This window comes from Lonchura striata, chromosome 24 (genome assembly GCF_050655825.1).
Source record: "Lonchura striata isolate lonStrDom1 chromosome 24, ASM5065582v1, whole genome shotgun sequence".
NCBI lineage: Eukaryota > Metazoa > Chordata > Aves > Passeriformes > Estrildidae > Lonchura > Lonchura striata.
Window position 1 is genome coordinate 3,649,658 of NC_140726.1, and position 15,848 is coordinate 3,665,505.

Here is a 15,848-nt window from a genome sequence, read left to right on the forward strand (position 1 = left end):
TTCCTGTGTTTCTAGAAACCAAACCCAGCTTCCACATGGGCTAATAATGATGCCTCATGTCCCTTTTAGGATCCCATAACTGGGTTTGCCAACATCCAGGCAGAGTAAACCTCATTAACTTTTCATCCTGAGCATCATAAGACTGGAAAAGCGGGAGAAATGAGGAGGCTCATATTTCTAATACCAAAAGGAAGCAACAGGAGAAATTTTGATGCCAGCAGCCAGCTGAGGGTTTTCCCACACACATTGCTCCCAGGGACAAGGGAAAAGACAGCTCTGGAGAAGGAAGAACAGGCCAAGCAGACACCAGACTTCAGCACTTAAAACAGACTCAAAGGCATTTAATGAACATTTAGGAGTAAAACAACAGCGTAGGAGTTTCCCAAGGGCTCCACCTGAGCCAGCTCCTACCAAGCCCACAGGTTTGAGCCAGCTCCTACCAAGCCCACAGGTACAGCCCTCACTGTCCCATTGTCACGTACAGGTCATTGATGTGACCTGGCACTTCAGGCTGGCATCACTCCGGGCATTTCACCCGAAGACTCCGGAAAGTCCATATATGAGGGAAGATGCTTCCAGCTAAATTTTGTTAATAGGAATGTCACATCATGAAATTGGCCCTAGGGAGCCTAAGGAAAATTTCCCAAAGTGACGGCATCCTCACAGGGCGCACAGGCAGGATGAAGGCAGGGATGCTCCTGCTGCTACACCCAACACAGATCTGGCTGTTCCACCATCCACTGCAGGGGCAGAGCATCACTGCAAGGGGAACTTCGGAGCAGTTTCATCTGGAGCAAGCTGTGCTTTGCTTTAAACCCTCCCTCCCCACAGTGTGCCCATGGCTGTGCCGTACAGAGGCTCGGCATCACCGGGATGGTGATTTGCAGTCTGCTCAGACACAGCCCTACATCACTTGGGAGAATGAACCTACAGTTTTATAAACTATTTATTAGCCCTGTCCTGTAGCGCTACATCAATATGGCCATCAGTGAAGCAAGGCAGGAGCTATAAAAATACCATCTATCCAAAATAAGCTTCATAAAATCAAACAGAGGCCAGTACAGCCTAGGATGGGATTGTGGCTTGACATATAAAGGGCCTCTCAATCTTTGAGATAGACCATTAAAATCCTCAAGCCCTTTTGGTTCACAGAAGTCTAAAACAAAAGGGGAAAAATAATGACACCTTTTCTGGCGGAGCAGGAGAAGGCAGCAAGGCAGTCGTGCAATATCATTTGTTTCCACAGAAGCCAGATTACTCCCTCTTCCCAGCAAGAAAACTGCCAGCTCCAAAGGAAAAAAAAAAAAAAAAAAATTAAATAAAATAACTGCCTGTTTTCCTTTGCCTTCCCCACTCCCCCACTCACGAGCTGCTTCTCAACAGGCAAAAAGTTTCTCCTCCGTGTGCCAGCAGTGATGTTCCCTGCCTGGTGCAGGAGCGGGTCGGGGGAGGCACGGCTGGAGCACACCGATATCCCAGCCCGCACTCCCCCCGGCTCCGAGGCAGCGGGGTAAGGCAGAAGGCAGGTCAATACATTGTCAGAGATGATGATTAACATTTCCAGCCAGTGCTCCCTCAAACCACCTCTAAAACATGTCTTAATAAACTGCATTGCAAATAGCCTTGTATTTCTACCTCGCTGCATCTGCCAGGGTGAGATAATACAGCGACCTCAGGAAAAGTGACACACAGGGAATGAGCTGCCAGGAGTTATACGACACCATGAGACCTGGCTCAGCACATCACTTCCAGCCCTGGGTGGCTCTTGCTGTGGCTCACCCAAGCTTTTTGGGGCTCTGTAGGAAACAAGGGGTACTCTTTGAGCAAAGAAAATACCAGCTTGCAGAGGGATTGGGCTGAAAGGTTTTGAGGGAGAAAATCGCTCTGAATTGCTATTGAGTGTGAAAATCACCGTACAAGAGAAATATTTCAAAGTCAGGCACGTGACAGTTTTTTTTTGCAGAGGCAGGCACCATGCTTTGAAAGGTCAGAGGGAGGTGAGAGCAAGCACAAGCATCATTTTTCTGGAAACACAGCTCTGAATCTTTCCAAAACTGCGTGATGGCAACAGGCTCTGTGACAGTTTCCAGCGTTGCTGAAACACTTGGCTGGATGGAGCACGGCGTGGCTCAGCATCACCTTCAACTTTCCAGGGGATTTTGAACCTCACACCTTGCTGCACTGTGATGCTCAACCCTGAGGGAGACAGTCAGAGCTGCCAATCCAAACTGCAACTCAGCTCCTCAAAGCAATGAACTGGAAATGAAGCTCACACACCTTCATGCTCTTCCCCTGCTTATCAGCCTGCTTCAGTAACATCAAAAAGGGAGAGGAAACAGCTTGGGTTGGACATGGGGTGAAAAATGGAAGGAAAAGATTTGGGTTTACCTGACAAGTCACCTTCAACTGGGCAAGGATGTTTTACATCCCCGCTCTGGACCTTCAAGTACTTCAACATTAAGTAAATGCCACTTACCTAGGAGGGAAAAGAGGAAAAAGTTAAAGTTCACCAAGTATTTTAACGTGACGCATTTTAAAAGTGATGGAATTTGTAATTCACTGGAGGAAACATAAAGGGAAAACTCCAGGTTTTAATACACTTTTATAAAGGTCAGCTTGAATGCCACAGGGTCACAAGGCCATCCTATGAGCTGTTTGTTTTCTTATTTCCGTCTCACAGTCTCGGCTTTTTCCAACTCCCCTACCCGAGCCTTTAGAACGGGCCTCAGTTCAAGAGGCAAGAGCTGCCTCTTCCCATCCCAAAATTTAAATCCCTACAGAGAGGTGCTTCTTGCTCTTTCTTACATTGTTTTTTTCCCTACAGAAAAATCACCCATCCTTGGTTAAGGTCTGACACCAGCCTTTCCATCTCTGCAGTCTCAAACAGGTAATACCACCAAATATTTCCAACGTCAGCCCTGATTCCATGCTCCATGGGAAAAAAACTGATCAGCATCCATCTTTCCCAAGCTCTAGCTGCAGCAATTTATTCAAGGTGGGGATGTCCTCTAATCTCCAGCCCACCAGGCAAGACCACAGACATGGGACAAACACAAATATTCATCCTTTTTTTCCAGAAAGACCAGTTTGACATTCTCTAGGACAAAGAAATTCTGCGTTTGCCAACCCCAGTCAAAATATCTGCCTCATGAATACGATAAATATTAATTGGAGATAAATGAGAAGGGCTTCCCTTTTTTCCACAGGCATCTGGAAGCATGGAAAACCAAGCAAAGAGGCTGTGCCCATCCAGCTGTTGCTCCATAGACTGTTGTAGGAATTGAGGATGATGGGACAGGGCATGTCTGGCTAATGCACGGCTGTGTGTACTCTAAATGACTAAAAAGGTGCCTGGGGCCATGGACAGATGCTGCTAAAACACACAATTGAATAAATCAATGGAAGGTAGCGGAAAGGAGAGTGATGCCATGGGAGAGCGAGTGGCAGAGCTGTGTGCCAAGGTGTTAAAAAAACTCCCACAGAGCTGCCTAAACCTCTTCTGAGACTCCGCTGCTACGTGTTTCAGATGCTGAGAAGATTGAACTAATAAAAAAGAAATGAGAGAACTGTCACTGCAGATTACATGGTATTTATTCCAAAATCTGCTCATTATAGAAATTTGCAAGACAAATGGGTTTTTAGCAGGAAATGGCAGCTTTTCCTTAAGTGTATAACGATGAACAGATCTGCTTGGGAGCTGAATCTTTCTCTCCCTTTCTTGAGCTACTCCGGCTCCAAGTCTTACCAACCACCCGAGAAATACTCGTGAGGCTGAAAAAAACTCAATTTTTTTTTTTTAACATTCTCCACCAGCCTCTTCATAATCCTATAAGAAAGTACGATTAAGAAATATTTGAAGCAAGAAAAGCTCATTTGGCCTAGAGAGTTTCTAGGCAGCGAGAGCTTCTCCTGCTCCTCAACAGCCTGCAATCGGCATTGCTAACACTCTGGATCCTTCCTTCCTCACAGGGAAAGCCCTTCACCAAGAAGAGTATTTGTGGTCAGGCTTTAATCCCCCAGCCTTGATAAATGTTTAATTCCTGGGCCTGCCTTCGTATCTGAATATAGACTGGAGGTGCTTCGCATTCTGCCGTATCCGAGAGCTTCTAATGACATTTTGGCTTCTTTCCCAGTTAATTCCAAGTGCCTGAAACCCAAGCATCTCCCCTCTCTCCCTCCCCATCATGGATGCACATGCGGATATTTAACTGATAATATACAAAGCCAGAATGTGTGGTTTTAAAACAAGTCTCTGCAGCAGGGACTCAAGAAGGGAGAAGAAGAAGGGGGAAAATATGCCTTGAAATATTACAGAGTAGGAGCTGTCAAGTTGAAAAAGCTTCTACAAGGTTTTCAATGCCATAACTGTGTTATTTAGCTGGGGATGAGAATTTTCAGACACATCAACAGGAAAAAAGGGGTTTCAGGAGGGGGAAAAAAAAAAGAGAGGCGGCCTGTCTTATTTGCAGCTCTCCTTTGTTGGAAAGCAATTACAGCCTTACTCAATTTATGACCCAGAATGCACCCTAATCTACTTGTAAATGCGTCTTATTCACCACACAGCACTTTCAGATACAGCCAGGGTAAATAAACGGGAGATTGTTCCTACCTACATTGCGGCACAACTGTTAATTGTAACGCCCCATGAAACTTAATTATGCAAAGCAGAGTGGCGACACTGCAGCCATTAATGAGATGTTTGATTCAAGAATAATTTGTTGTTTGGAGCCTCGGACTTGTTTTGCCTGTCCCTTCCACTGTGCTGCACTAATTCTCAATTTGTGCTTATTTTAATAGTGCGGCAGCAGGGCACAAAATGGCTTGGCTGAGGCAGCAACGGGAGGGCTCCTGGTTGGAATCCCATTTTCCAAGTGTGCAGCAAGGCCCCACCATATGGGTTTCCCTCATTTCAACTCATTCAGCGGAAAGCCGGTGATGGGACACAAAACATTCTGCAGGTAAACGCAGGGAATGCTACCAAGCCGTTTTAGACAAAGGGATGGCTAAAAGGAGGAAGACTCAGCTTTGTTAGACCCTCAGAACCTCCCAAAGCCATGCTGGGATGGACATGGGTGTGGATCCTATTCACCACCCACACAAACACCCATGGCATTGCTTCCAGCTCCTTTGAAACAGCTGGATCTGAGCAATGCTTTGTTCTGAGTTATCGTGTTGCCTGCCTGGAAATAACATTTTGAAAACCACAAATAGAAGTTGAGAAGAGGTTGACAAGACAAAGAAAAAGCTGACTTGGAGCAAGAAGTTGTAGTACACCCACTGATAAGGCAGGTGATAGATAGAGCTACAAGATGTTGCATGGAGACTCTTCTCACTGCTATAAGAGACTTTCTCCCTAAATGGGGAAAGCAGATTGGTAGTTAGACCGAGGTCTATTATTTAAGCCTCTGGTTATTGATAGAAACACACTATCTTTTTAAATTTACAATCAAGCAAGCAATTCTCTCTCTCCCATTTACAACAGCACAAAATGTTTGCTCATATCTGCTCTGGAAGTACCAGAATCTTTTCTCCTCTCAGTTCTCTCCCAAGCTCTGACTGCAGAAATCCTTCTGCTAACATCATCTCTGAGTTTTCCCCTCGTTTTTCTTCCTGGTGACACACTCTGCTCCTAACTCAGGCCGAGCACTGACCCACTTCTCCAGTTGGTTCCATTAATACCTGTGATTAGTAGGCCTTGGAGCCAACAGCCACCACCAGCCCATGAATCACCGAGATTTCTTCCCTTCTGCGGCACCAGCAGAAGGAAGGAGCCAGGGTACTTTATCTCTGATATATCTGCTGGTGATAGGAAAGACATTGTTGGTCTACTGTAACTGTCTATTTTTTTCTTATAAATGTGACTCTTAAAATAGCAAGTCACGAAGAGGGTTTTAGACATATGGGAGGCCCTTGGGAGCGGGGCCCTCATGACTGCACGCGGTATTGATAGCAACGAGATAAAGAGGAACTCGGCACACACCGAATCCTGCAGACGCCTCTAATAAGATCAGGACAGATGACAAGGCACTCAACTGTGCCCCAGCAAGGTCATTACTGAGCATTAATAACGGAACCTTATTATGAACAGATCACTCAGTGTTAGAGCCTTTCTCACCTTCACTGCTAAGAAAGCCACAGCACCCCAGGCCCCAGAGCAGCAGGGTTTGGGTTTTACTGTCACTCACCCAGGTTAATATGGCCAGGGGAGTCAAGCTGCCCCATTGAAAACCGCTGGGGCAGGTCTATCTTCATAAGAAATGCTCATTATCAAACCATTTAGATTGGAAAAGACCCCTGAGATCACTGAGTCCAACTGTTACCCCAGCACTGCTAGGGCCACCACTAAAGCACGTCCCCAAGTGCCACATCCACATCTCTTAAATCCCACCAGGGATGGGATTCTACCACCCCCCTGAGCAGACTCTTCAAAGTTTGACAGCCCTTTTGGTGAAGACATCTTCTGTGATACCCAATCTAAACTTTCTCTCAAGGCCATCTACTCTTGCTCTGTCATTTGTTAATTGGGAAAATAGATCAATCCCCACCTAGTTCCAACCTCCATTGGGTAGTTGTTGAGAGTGAGGAAGTTTTCCCCGAGCCTTCCCACCTCCCTCATCCACTCCTCACAGGACTTGTGTTCCAGACCCTTCTCCAGTGCTGCTTTTCTTTGGACAAACTCCAGCACTTCATGCCTTACTTAATGTCTTCCTATCTTACTTGAAAGTCATGACCAGTTACATGCATCAAATCAACTTTTAATATTCTCCTTCCCCCTTGCTTTGTGTGACCCCCTTGCAGTCTAAACCAGCTCTTCCTGGTACTCCCGCCAAAGCAGCAGCCAACCCTGCTCTTCTCTGCCACAGCATCCAGCAGCTGTTCTCTCTCTTTTTATCTTACACAGAGGAGGAGGTTCAGGTTTGCCTGGTCCTCCATCCATTGCCCTTTTTCCAATGTATTTTGGAATCCAAGCCAGGGAGAACTAGCACCACCAGAAATCTGACCCAGGCTCTGCTGAAACTCTGAGTGAAATTATGCCAAGCCCACTGAATGGGTTTCGACTTCAAGAAAAATAAAAAGCATGTCTGGAGAAGAGCGAGATTTTTTTTTCCAAACAATTTTGGCTCTTTTCCCCCCTACTGTCTGATATTTCATTTTGGGTGTTACTTTGATTTTATAGAAAAAATCAAAACCAATCTGACCCCAATTGTCCAGAAGTACTATGAAAAAAATATCTGATATTCACAGTGCTGTGGTCCTATTGCCCTAATTCTCACCTTCTCTTATTCTGTAATTTCCTCCTTCGTAACGCGGTGACTGGAGCTGAGTGCAGTGTCTCAGACGTGCGCTCAGCGAGGGCTGAGATATTATTGTTGATTTATGGGGGTTGGCTCTGCTTAGGGAGCAGTGATTTACTTTGGTGTGTTTTCACAACACTGCCATCTCTTTGGAAACAGATCTCACCCTCAGCTTCTCCACATTCGAGCACCTGGTGCTAAGCACTCGGTCACAGATTGCTGAGACATTTCCCCATCCTTCCTCCTCTCTCCAGCTTTGCTTCCAGGAGGGTCATTACCACATTTTTGCTCCCCTAGGTTTAACAGCCCAATTAGGGGAGACAGCAACACTTCAGTAGGTGCTGGCCAGAGCATGGCCTTATCCCTGGAAACCAATTGCTCCTCAGACTTAAATATGGACCCAGTTTTATACGTCACTTATCTTCACAGCAGAACAGGTCAGGAATTATTCTGCCCAGCTTTATCTGCTATTCAGCTCTGCCTTTTGTTGATCTCCTTCTTTTGATGCTGTGAAAGAAGCAGGCCTTGCACACAGGGGTTTCCCTAAACTACTTATTTTCCTCCTATGGGAGCAGGCAAACCCTGCACCAAAAATCCAGCCAAGTGACCATGCCAAGATGAAGCGTACTTGCTCCCTGGGCTGTTTTTCCAAGGACAACTGTATCTGCAAAACACTCCTGGGAGACAGGAAGAGGAATGGGAACAACACTACAGCAGGACCTGGCCATAAATACCTGTTAAAGGGGCCTGTTACGGCTTTTCCTTCTGCAGTGGTTTTATACATACATAGATCAGTAAATACTGTAATAGAGGCAGTTTTCTGTACAACACCTTTTGCTGCTATTTTGCAAGTGCAGATACATCATTGCAGCATCAGGCTCTTAAAAACGCTCAGGAAAAGCTGCTCAGGAGAAGCTGCTGGTGCCATTACCCAGCACCCACACACCAGAACACACGGGCACTCCTCAGACTCACATTTCTGCTGCAGAAGAGGGGAATCAAGACACTTTCAACAGCAGAGCTCGGGACTAAGTCTCCTATGGAGCAAGTCCCAACGCCCCACTGGGAGACAGGAATCACTATCACCTCTTTGTTTCCCATCTCCCTTTTCATCCTCCCTCTGCCTCCATTTCCCCCTCTGCAGGAAACCTTGAACGCTGGCTCCCTACCAGAGATATTGAGAATCTGAACAACTGAGCAGCGTTCTGAGGGCCTTTGAAGGAGCTGTACAATGTGGGAACAGTGGTTCACGCCGAACAATAACGTGTCCTCGCTCGTGGTGCGGCCCCCGCGATGACTGTCCTCAGCACAACTGTCAACTCCACTCCCCGTGAAGGATCTTTATTATTAGTGATAAGCTAAGAAGCAGGGTGAATGAATGCAGCTTGATTTTGCAGCTCCAGCACTTAGGGGAAAGAACAAATTGTGTAAATCTGTAATTGGAACCACGGAGTAAGAATAAATGTGGAATCCCGTCAGGTGACATCTTGCTTTAGGTCCGTGTTTTCCTCACTGCTTCCCACATCTCTCCTGTGAAAGAAGCTCCAGCTCCTCTCCCCTCCCATAGCCCTTACCCTATAATTTCTACCCTTTATATCCTCAAACATTCCCACATTCATTGTAAACTCCAACACTCTCTCTTAAACCATTTCAGGCAGTTCTTCTGCGGTGCTCGTAAGTATAAAATCTTTCAGTGATGGTTGCAAAAGGCGAAATCAAATGACAGGTTGATTTAGTGCAGCTCTTACTAACAGCTTGCAGAAATTAGAAGTAAATAGGAGGTCAAACAGCTCGCAAGCAATTTGACATTGGCAATTGCAGCTTAGTTAGGCTCCTCTGGTAATAAAGAACCACCGTGTCTTTCCTTTACCTCAGTGCTCGGCAATAGAAAGGTCATTACCAGCTAAAGATACTGCAAGAATAACACTTTAAACCTTTATTATTTTTAACAAGACACGGGTATTTTAAATAGTGTCTGTGCAATACACTGGCGGCGTGCTACAATGACTGGAAATGGCTCAAAATAATAATAAAAAACCAAGTGAAATTGGAAACACAATATGTAACCATCCATGGTTTTTAAAGCTGTGTCAGTCAGTTAAGCAAAAACTATGCTTGGGCATAAGTGAGCATGAAATTTAATATAAACATCCTGAACGTCTTAGAGAAACAGATGAAATATGTATAAAAAATGCTAAAGTAAAATATACAATGAGCTTTGTATAAATAAACAATAAAGAAATAAGAAGATTAAAAAAAGCTGTCTTTATGATATATAGCATTGGTGGGAATGAACCCATTCTGCAATTGTTTGACTTCAGATACTTTGGGAATGCTGATTATATTTTTAATTCTCTTTCATCAAAACTAGAGGTAATTAGGGACAAAATAATTCCAGTAAATGTCAACTGGCTAAGACTTGAGAAAACTCAAAAGAGGCAAAGTCATACACAAATATTTTGAAGTGAATAATAAATGAATTGTGGGCTCTAAACAATTATTTTTTTGAACTATCCCAAATGTAAACTAACCAGATGTCCTGGGTGAAGAGGGTGAGAAATTGCCTTGACAGGCCACTAATTCCTTCACTGCAGATCCCTTCTGTGAAGTGGGGATTATCAAAATAAATAAATAAACAAATGAAAGCAAACACAAGAGGCACAACATGGTTTAAAAAGCCAGAGAAGGCCAGTGCAGTTATTACAAATAACTGCAGTCCTAAAAACATTTCTGAAAGTTCTTACCTGAACTTCAGTACCTGTTTCAAATGGGAAAAGCACATCTTTGGCTTTTCAGACCCCCCCACTGCAAAGCACCACGTCCCCCATTTAGACATGCGTGTCCCCAAAACAGTGACAGCATCACTAAGCCCAACTTGGTTCCCGACTTTCCCACACCTCAGTTCCCCATCTCTCTAATGGGAATAATAACACGTCCCCATTTCCCGAGCTGGAGCCTTGCAGAAGCACTTAGATGCCATGGAAACGGGCGACATTCCACCACCCACGCTCCCCCAAGCCAGCTCCGTCATCCAGCAGAAATGCAGATGGACCAGCAGCTGGCCCAGAGGAAACCTCGTCCTGCTGGGTGCAGGATGGGCAACATTTGGCAAGCCTCTGCTCCCAGCTCTGTTTTATGGGCATTGGGGTGTCAGCAGCCACTGTCTGGGTTTTGTCCTCTGGAAATATTTCCCACCCCACGCCATCCCACCAGGACACATCACTGAATGCCACCTGTGGGCTCTTCTCTAGATATCCTTCTCTGCTCAAAACCCACATGCAAGGGAGCACATCCCCAAGGTGCAGAAGACTCCCATATTGCACAGAGATGCTAAAACTCCAAGCAGGATTATCAACATGGCTGTGAACAAAAAACGATGCTCCTCCCCTAAAAGCTCAGTCCAATCCCATCCAAATACAATCTCCTCCACTACCCTCCCCGAGCAGGAGAGGGACTGACCTGTAACTCATCCCACCTTCACCAAGCTGCAAGAATTATTCATCATTGTGCCAAGCTATCAATTCCCCACACACATCCCAACTGGCCACACCACAGGTAATTAGTGCCCACAGCCACCAGTGATTCAGGAGGGTCAGCACTGAGCCAAGCATGGGATCCAGGAGTGCCCTGGGAAATTATGGGATCGTGTGGGTCACGCTGGTTCATCTGCACATGATTGGCTTAATCAGAGATAAGACTGACAATAGAGCAGAAATTTGAGCTGCAGACCTGGTCACACAAGCCAGCTTGGTAGGAGACAAAGAAAATCAGCAGCTCGGTAATAATTGCATAACAATTTCAGATAATAATTTTACAGCAGGATTTTTCCCTGGCTTTCTACCCTATTCAAATCCCAAATCAAGGCTAAATTGAGGGGTCCAAATGCCTGAAGATTTTGACAATGCAGAACAAAACTAGTGAGGGACACCCTCACACTGAACTCCACTAGGGTGGAGGGACAGGGTCACCAGGAACCAGGGGCAAATAGAGAAAAGCAGAAACACCTCTCTGTCTAGCAAAGGACATGGCTCCACACCACTTTTGTCATTCCCTGTTCAGCAGACAAGCTCCTTGGTCACTGCAGTGGACCAGGGCCGTGGAGAGCAATTCTGAGCCATCTCTGCCTCGCAACCTGTATTTGTTGCTCCCTTGAGTGGCTGCCTCAGACAGGCTTTACTGTATTTTAGACCTGACATTACCCAGCAGGCAGAGAAAACTGGCTACTCATTAACTTTGCCAAGATGGGAGCAGCTCCCATAAAAGCCACTGAAACCACTCCAGCATTTGGGGTGTGTGTCATTTAGCTGTGATATGTCCCTCTTGCTGTTTGGCTTTTCCCTTTCCCTTCAGTTTTATTTTTACGTGGTGACATTTGGAAGAGAAAGCCATTGAAAGCAGCAATATTGGACACTCAATTCCTGGCTCCCTCGCTGTCACTTAGCAGAAAACATTCAGAAATTTAATATTTGATCTTCCACCTCTTCTTTGATCACCTTTTTGTGCCTCTACCACTCCAAGGACAAAGTGGCTTAATAAATTGGAGAAATGGGCTGAGGAGGCTGCTCCGAGAGGGATTCACAGCAAAGGCAGAAATCAGATGTACAAATTACTTGCTAGCCAAGCTTTTGGCAGAGATGTCAAGAGATTTGTGTATTCAGTGCTTTTTCAGGCCAAATTTCCCAGAGAGAGACTCTGGCTGGTTAACAGAGAGTTAAACAGGGCTTAATAAAGGCAAATAGTTAGCAGGTAATGGATTGCTGAATATTCAGCCGATGAGGCAGTGCTCAGCTCATATCCGTAGCCACCAGCAGCATCATCCACTGATGGATTTATCCCAATCTACCACTAATATCTGCAATATGCTTCTAACATCTGCTAACCACTTATTAACTATATACAGACTCCTGAAGAGCTATCAATAACCCTAACTTTAATAAGAAGGGTGACCCCGTAGCCAGCATCAGGACAGAAATGTCATTCAATCAACTTTTCTGGCTGGGCTGTTTTCCTCTGCCAGGAATCTCCTGGGAGCATCAGACAGGACAGAGCAGCAGGTTCAAGGTCAGAGAATCTTCAACCAGTCTTTGGGACTGCAGAGCCCCAGACTTCAAGGCAGTGCCATATATCAGGCTGCACATCCTTCCTTTGAGCTCCTCGGTGGCCACTACACAGTTGATATTCACCTTTGAACCATAAAAAAAAATGTTCATGATGAGATCAAGCGCAGTGACCTCATTCTGCATGCACCAGCTTCCCACGTTAGAGCAGATATTTTACTCTTTGCAGATGTGAGGTGAAAAGCGTGTGTTGAAGGGAGGCACCACAGTGAGAGCCGTGGGGAAGGATGGCACAGAAGTCACATTATGTTTCTTTCCATGAAGGAAGCATCCTCCTTCTCCACAGCCTGCTCACCTGCATGGGGAGTGCTCACAGGAAGGAGGACATGGGACAGAACCCTGCTGCCTTCTCCTCACCTTCACAGACGGTTCCTCCCTGTTGCTGTGGGTGCCAGCACATCCCCAAGCCTTAATATCATGTGTCACAATGTGCTGACATTCCATGGAAGTCCTCTCCCACACATCCATGACACTTCCCACTGTGCAGATGGGGAAACTGAGGCAGGCTGGGTCACAGCAGATGGGTTACTGCTTCCCAGGTCAATGTGCCAGCAACACTCACACATCCTGCAGGGATGGAATTCACAAGCTAAAGCCCAATCCCTCCATCAACTTGAGTCACAGGCAATTTGCAAGCCAATGGATTTGGGTTCCAGCAAAAGTTTGAGTCCCAAACTAACACAACTGTGCCCCATCCTGTCCAAAGGGGATGCTATGCCAGCTTATGGAGCAAACACCCCACTTGCCTTCCAAAACAAACAGGTTTATGATCACACCATTATTCCATCGATCCAAGATTGTCATGGAAAAACCCAGCCTGCACCGTGGCCAGCACCACCACCCCACACTCCACAGACCGGCTGCGGATCTGTCGCCGCTTCAAGAGCCACTTTCTGCATCCGAACCGTCCAACACGACTCTGCCAACCTCTACCACCTGCTCTGCTTTGGCCTGCACCGCTACAGCCCTGGGTCGGCAGAAAAGGCCCTGGCATGGCGCGGGTCCTTGCGGGGTTTGCAGCTCCGTGGCAGCGCTGGCAGGCACAGCTGGCTGGATGCTGCTGCATCCCACACCGCTGCGCCGGGTAATGGCCATTGCAGCACCAAATTAACGGTGCATCTGCTCCTTGCTGCACACGCCGCCGACAGTGGGCTGTAATTTCGTCTCCGATCCCCCAAATAATGTTTGTTGTCGTGCTGTAATCTTGGCAATCAATGTAACAGCTGAACAGATCGTTTCGGCTGAAATATTTGCTAAACACGCGAAGACCTTGAAACCACACCTCAGCGTGTGCGCATTGTGTGCGGAATTACACACCAAACTAAATGAGGACTGGGTGGGGGGAGACATGGGCAGAGCTGCCAGCCAATTAAAACACAAAAACAACAAGATAAAAAACAATACACCAAACCCTTGTGAGTTTATCTGCAGCACCTTTCACCAGCAACACCTTATTTCCTGCAAGCCAGGCAAAATAAAGCTTCAAGCGCTCTTTGGAGCACTCCACCGTCCGAGATGGATCAACTGAAATGTGTATGCAAGGCTCTCAGATGCAGAATTTAATGGCCACAAAAATCAATTGGCCAAACCAGCTGCACGCATATTAACCTCCTGATGTCCCTCTCTCTGAGTGCTACCTTCACTCAGCCAGCTATAAATAGGCTAAGCCACAAAATGTTTTTATTTAGGGAATTTAGCAAGAGCTAAGAGCTCTTTTTGATTTCTGTGTTTAACCTGATTGAAATGCCAGCCTGGGAAATGAAAGCAGGAGATTAGTGAAGACAAAGCTGCAGGTGACCAGGTTACGCTCATGGCTACACTATCAAGCACCTGCACGTCCTTCTGCAAGTCATGGTACTGTGATATTTCCCATTTTCTTCCTCAAGACCTGCGTTTATTTTGAAATCAGCTTTCTGAAAGAAAGAATCTGACTTGGATAGAACAGCTGGGCTGCAGGACCCCTACTGGGGCTGGGGTTCCCAGGCATTAACTTAACATTTACCTGAAATAACACAAGGTCTTTGGGGACAAGAAAGGAAAGTTGCTCCTTTTTTGAGCAAACTCTTGTGTTTCCAAGGTTTTGATTTCTTCTAGTGCTGCAAAGCATTTGTATAAATTAGTGCAGACATCTGAGATACATCAAATTTGACAGGCCTGGGGCAAGTTCAAACTTCTGATCACAACATCCATCACAAGCACTGAGCTATTTATCAACAATTGCTCAAAACAAAGAGGGGGAAAAGCCTTTCACTTTAGTAATTGATACCTAAGGACTGACAAGAGTGGGTCCACCATCTCCCCCTCAAGACTGCAGATTGCTTAGTTGACCCCAAGACTTCACTCCATTAAAGCATCTCACCAAATGTGAATCTTCAGGAGACCCTGACACCACAGAAGGAAAAAAAAAAACATCTCATGGACCTGCTCACGCTCCACCTTTGACCCTGCAATTTAATCATTCAAACCCCTCATGACCTCAGTGTAAGAAGCTGGAAGAGGTTGGAAGATCAGAGATGTTATTGATGGAAATAGGGTCTGGGATTCTGGATAAGAGGGTTCACTCTCTGCTCTGCCTCTGTCAGGGAGGCCTGACACATCACCCAGGCTCCCTGGTCTGATCCCCAGTGGGGCTGGTATCTCTTTTAGGGGAAAGAAAGCATATTTGCAAGTCTGGGATGCCAAGATATGACAGCAAAATGGGCAAAATCCTTTTAGTGAGACCCAAGCAGCCTTTTAATCCCCCAAGCAGTAGATTACAGCTGCTGAATCACAGCACTCTTGAATGGGATTCAAAAGAGAGAACTTGGGGTCACTGGGCACCTCCATGGTGATGTGTCAGGCTCAATTCCTTGGCTGTGACATCCCGTCCATTTCTAAACATCTCATTCAGTGGGGTTCCAACCATCTGCACTGCACAGGGACTTGTCTCCAGCCCGGGCTGCAAATTTGGCTCAGATAAAACTGGCAGGAGCCAAGGAGTGAAGCCAAGGGGACAATGGCCTGGGGCCAGGAGAGCCACACCAGCACAAGCAGCACCTCCACGATGCTGATATCCCCGGGACCGGGCACTTCCCTGCCCAGAGGAGAGGAGGGAAACACTTTGCACGTCTTTATCACGCCACAGCCTCTAATCCAGCAGCGGGAGCCAACCTGGCTCGCCCGGATCCCTGGTGGAGACGCAAGGCTGCCAACCTGCTGAGAAGCAAAGGCTGCCAGCGCTCCCAGCCTTGGCAGCTCTCCCAAGGTGGAGAAGCAATGGGCTTCCCCTGGAGGCACCAGGCAGACAAAGGAAGCTCCGTGCTTCCTACAAGGCGTGCGTGGCCCTTGCCAGAAGACACGTGTCCCCAACAATTCCCTGTCGGGCCACAGGACTCCGAGGGAGCTGTGACTCAATCTTATTGCAACCAGGCTCATGGAAGCCATGTGTGCCAACTAG

At 46.5% G+C, this 15,848-nt stretch overlaps 1 protein-coding gene across 3 annotated transcripts in view; it reads right to left on the bottom strand.

Annotated features, from left to right (window-relative positions):
• Positions 1-15,848, bottom strand: part of LOC110468167 (opioid-binding protein/cell adhesion molecule homolog) — a 297,306-nt gene that overhangs the window by 219,888 nt on the left and 61,570 nt on the right. Inside the window, exon 2 of one of the 3 annotated variants that reach the window (XM_085560180.1) lies at positions 2,389-2,476. The exons of the other annotated variants lie outside the window; for them this stretch is intronic. Within the exon in view, the coding sequence (XP_085416306.1) occupies positions 2,389-2,458 (70 nt within the window). The 5' untranslated portion in view covers positions 2,459-2,476. The remainder of the gene's footprint in view (positions 1-2,388; positions 2,477-15,848) is intronic. 3 annotated transcript variants of the gene reach the window in all.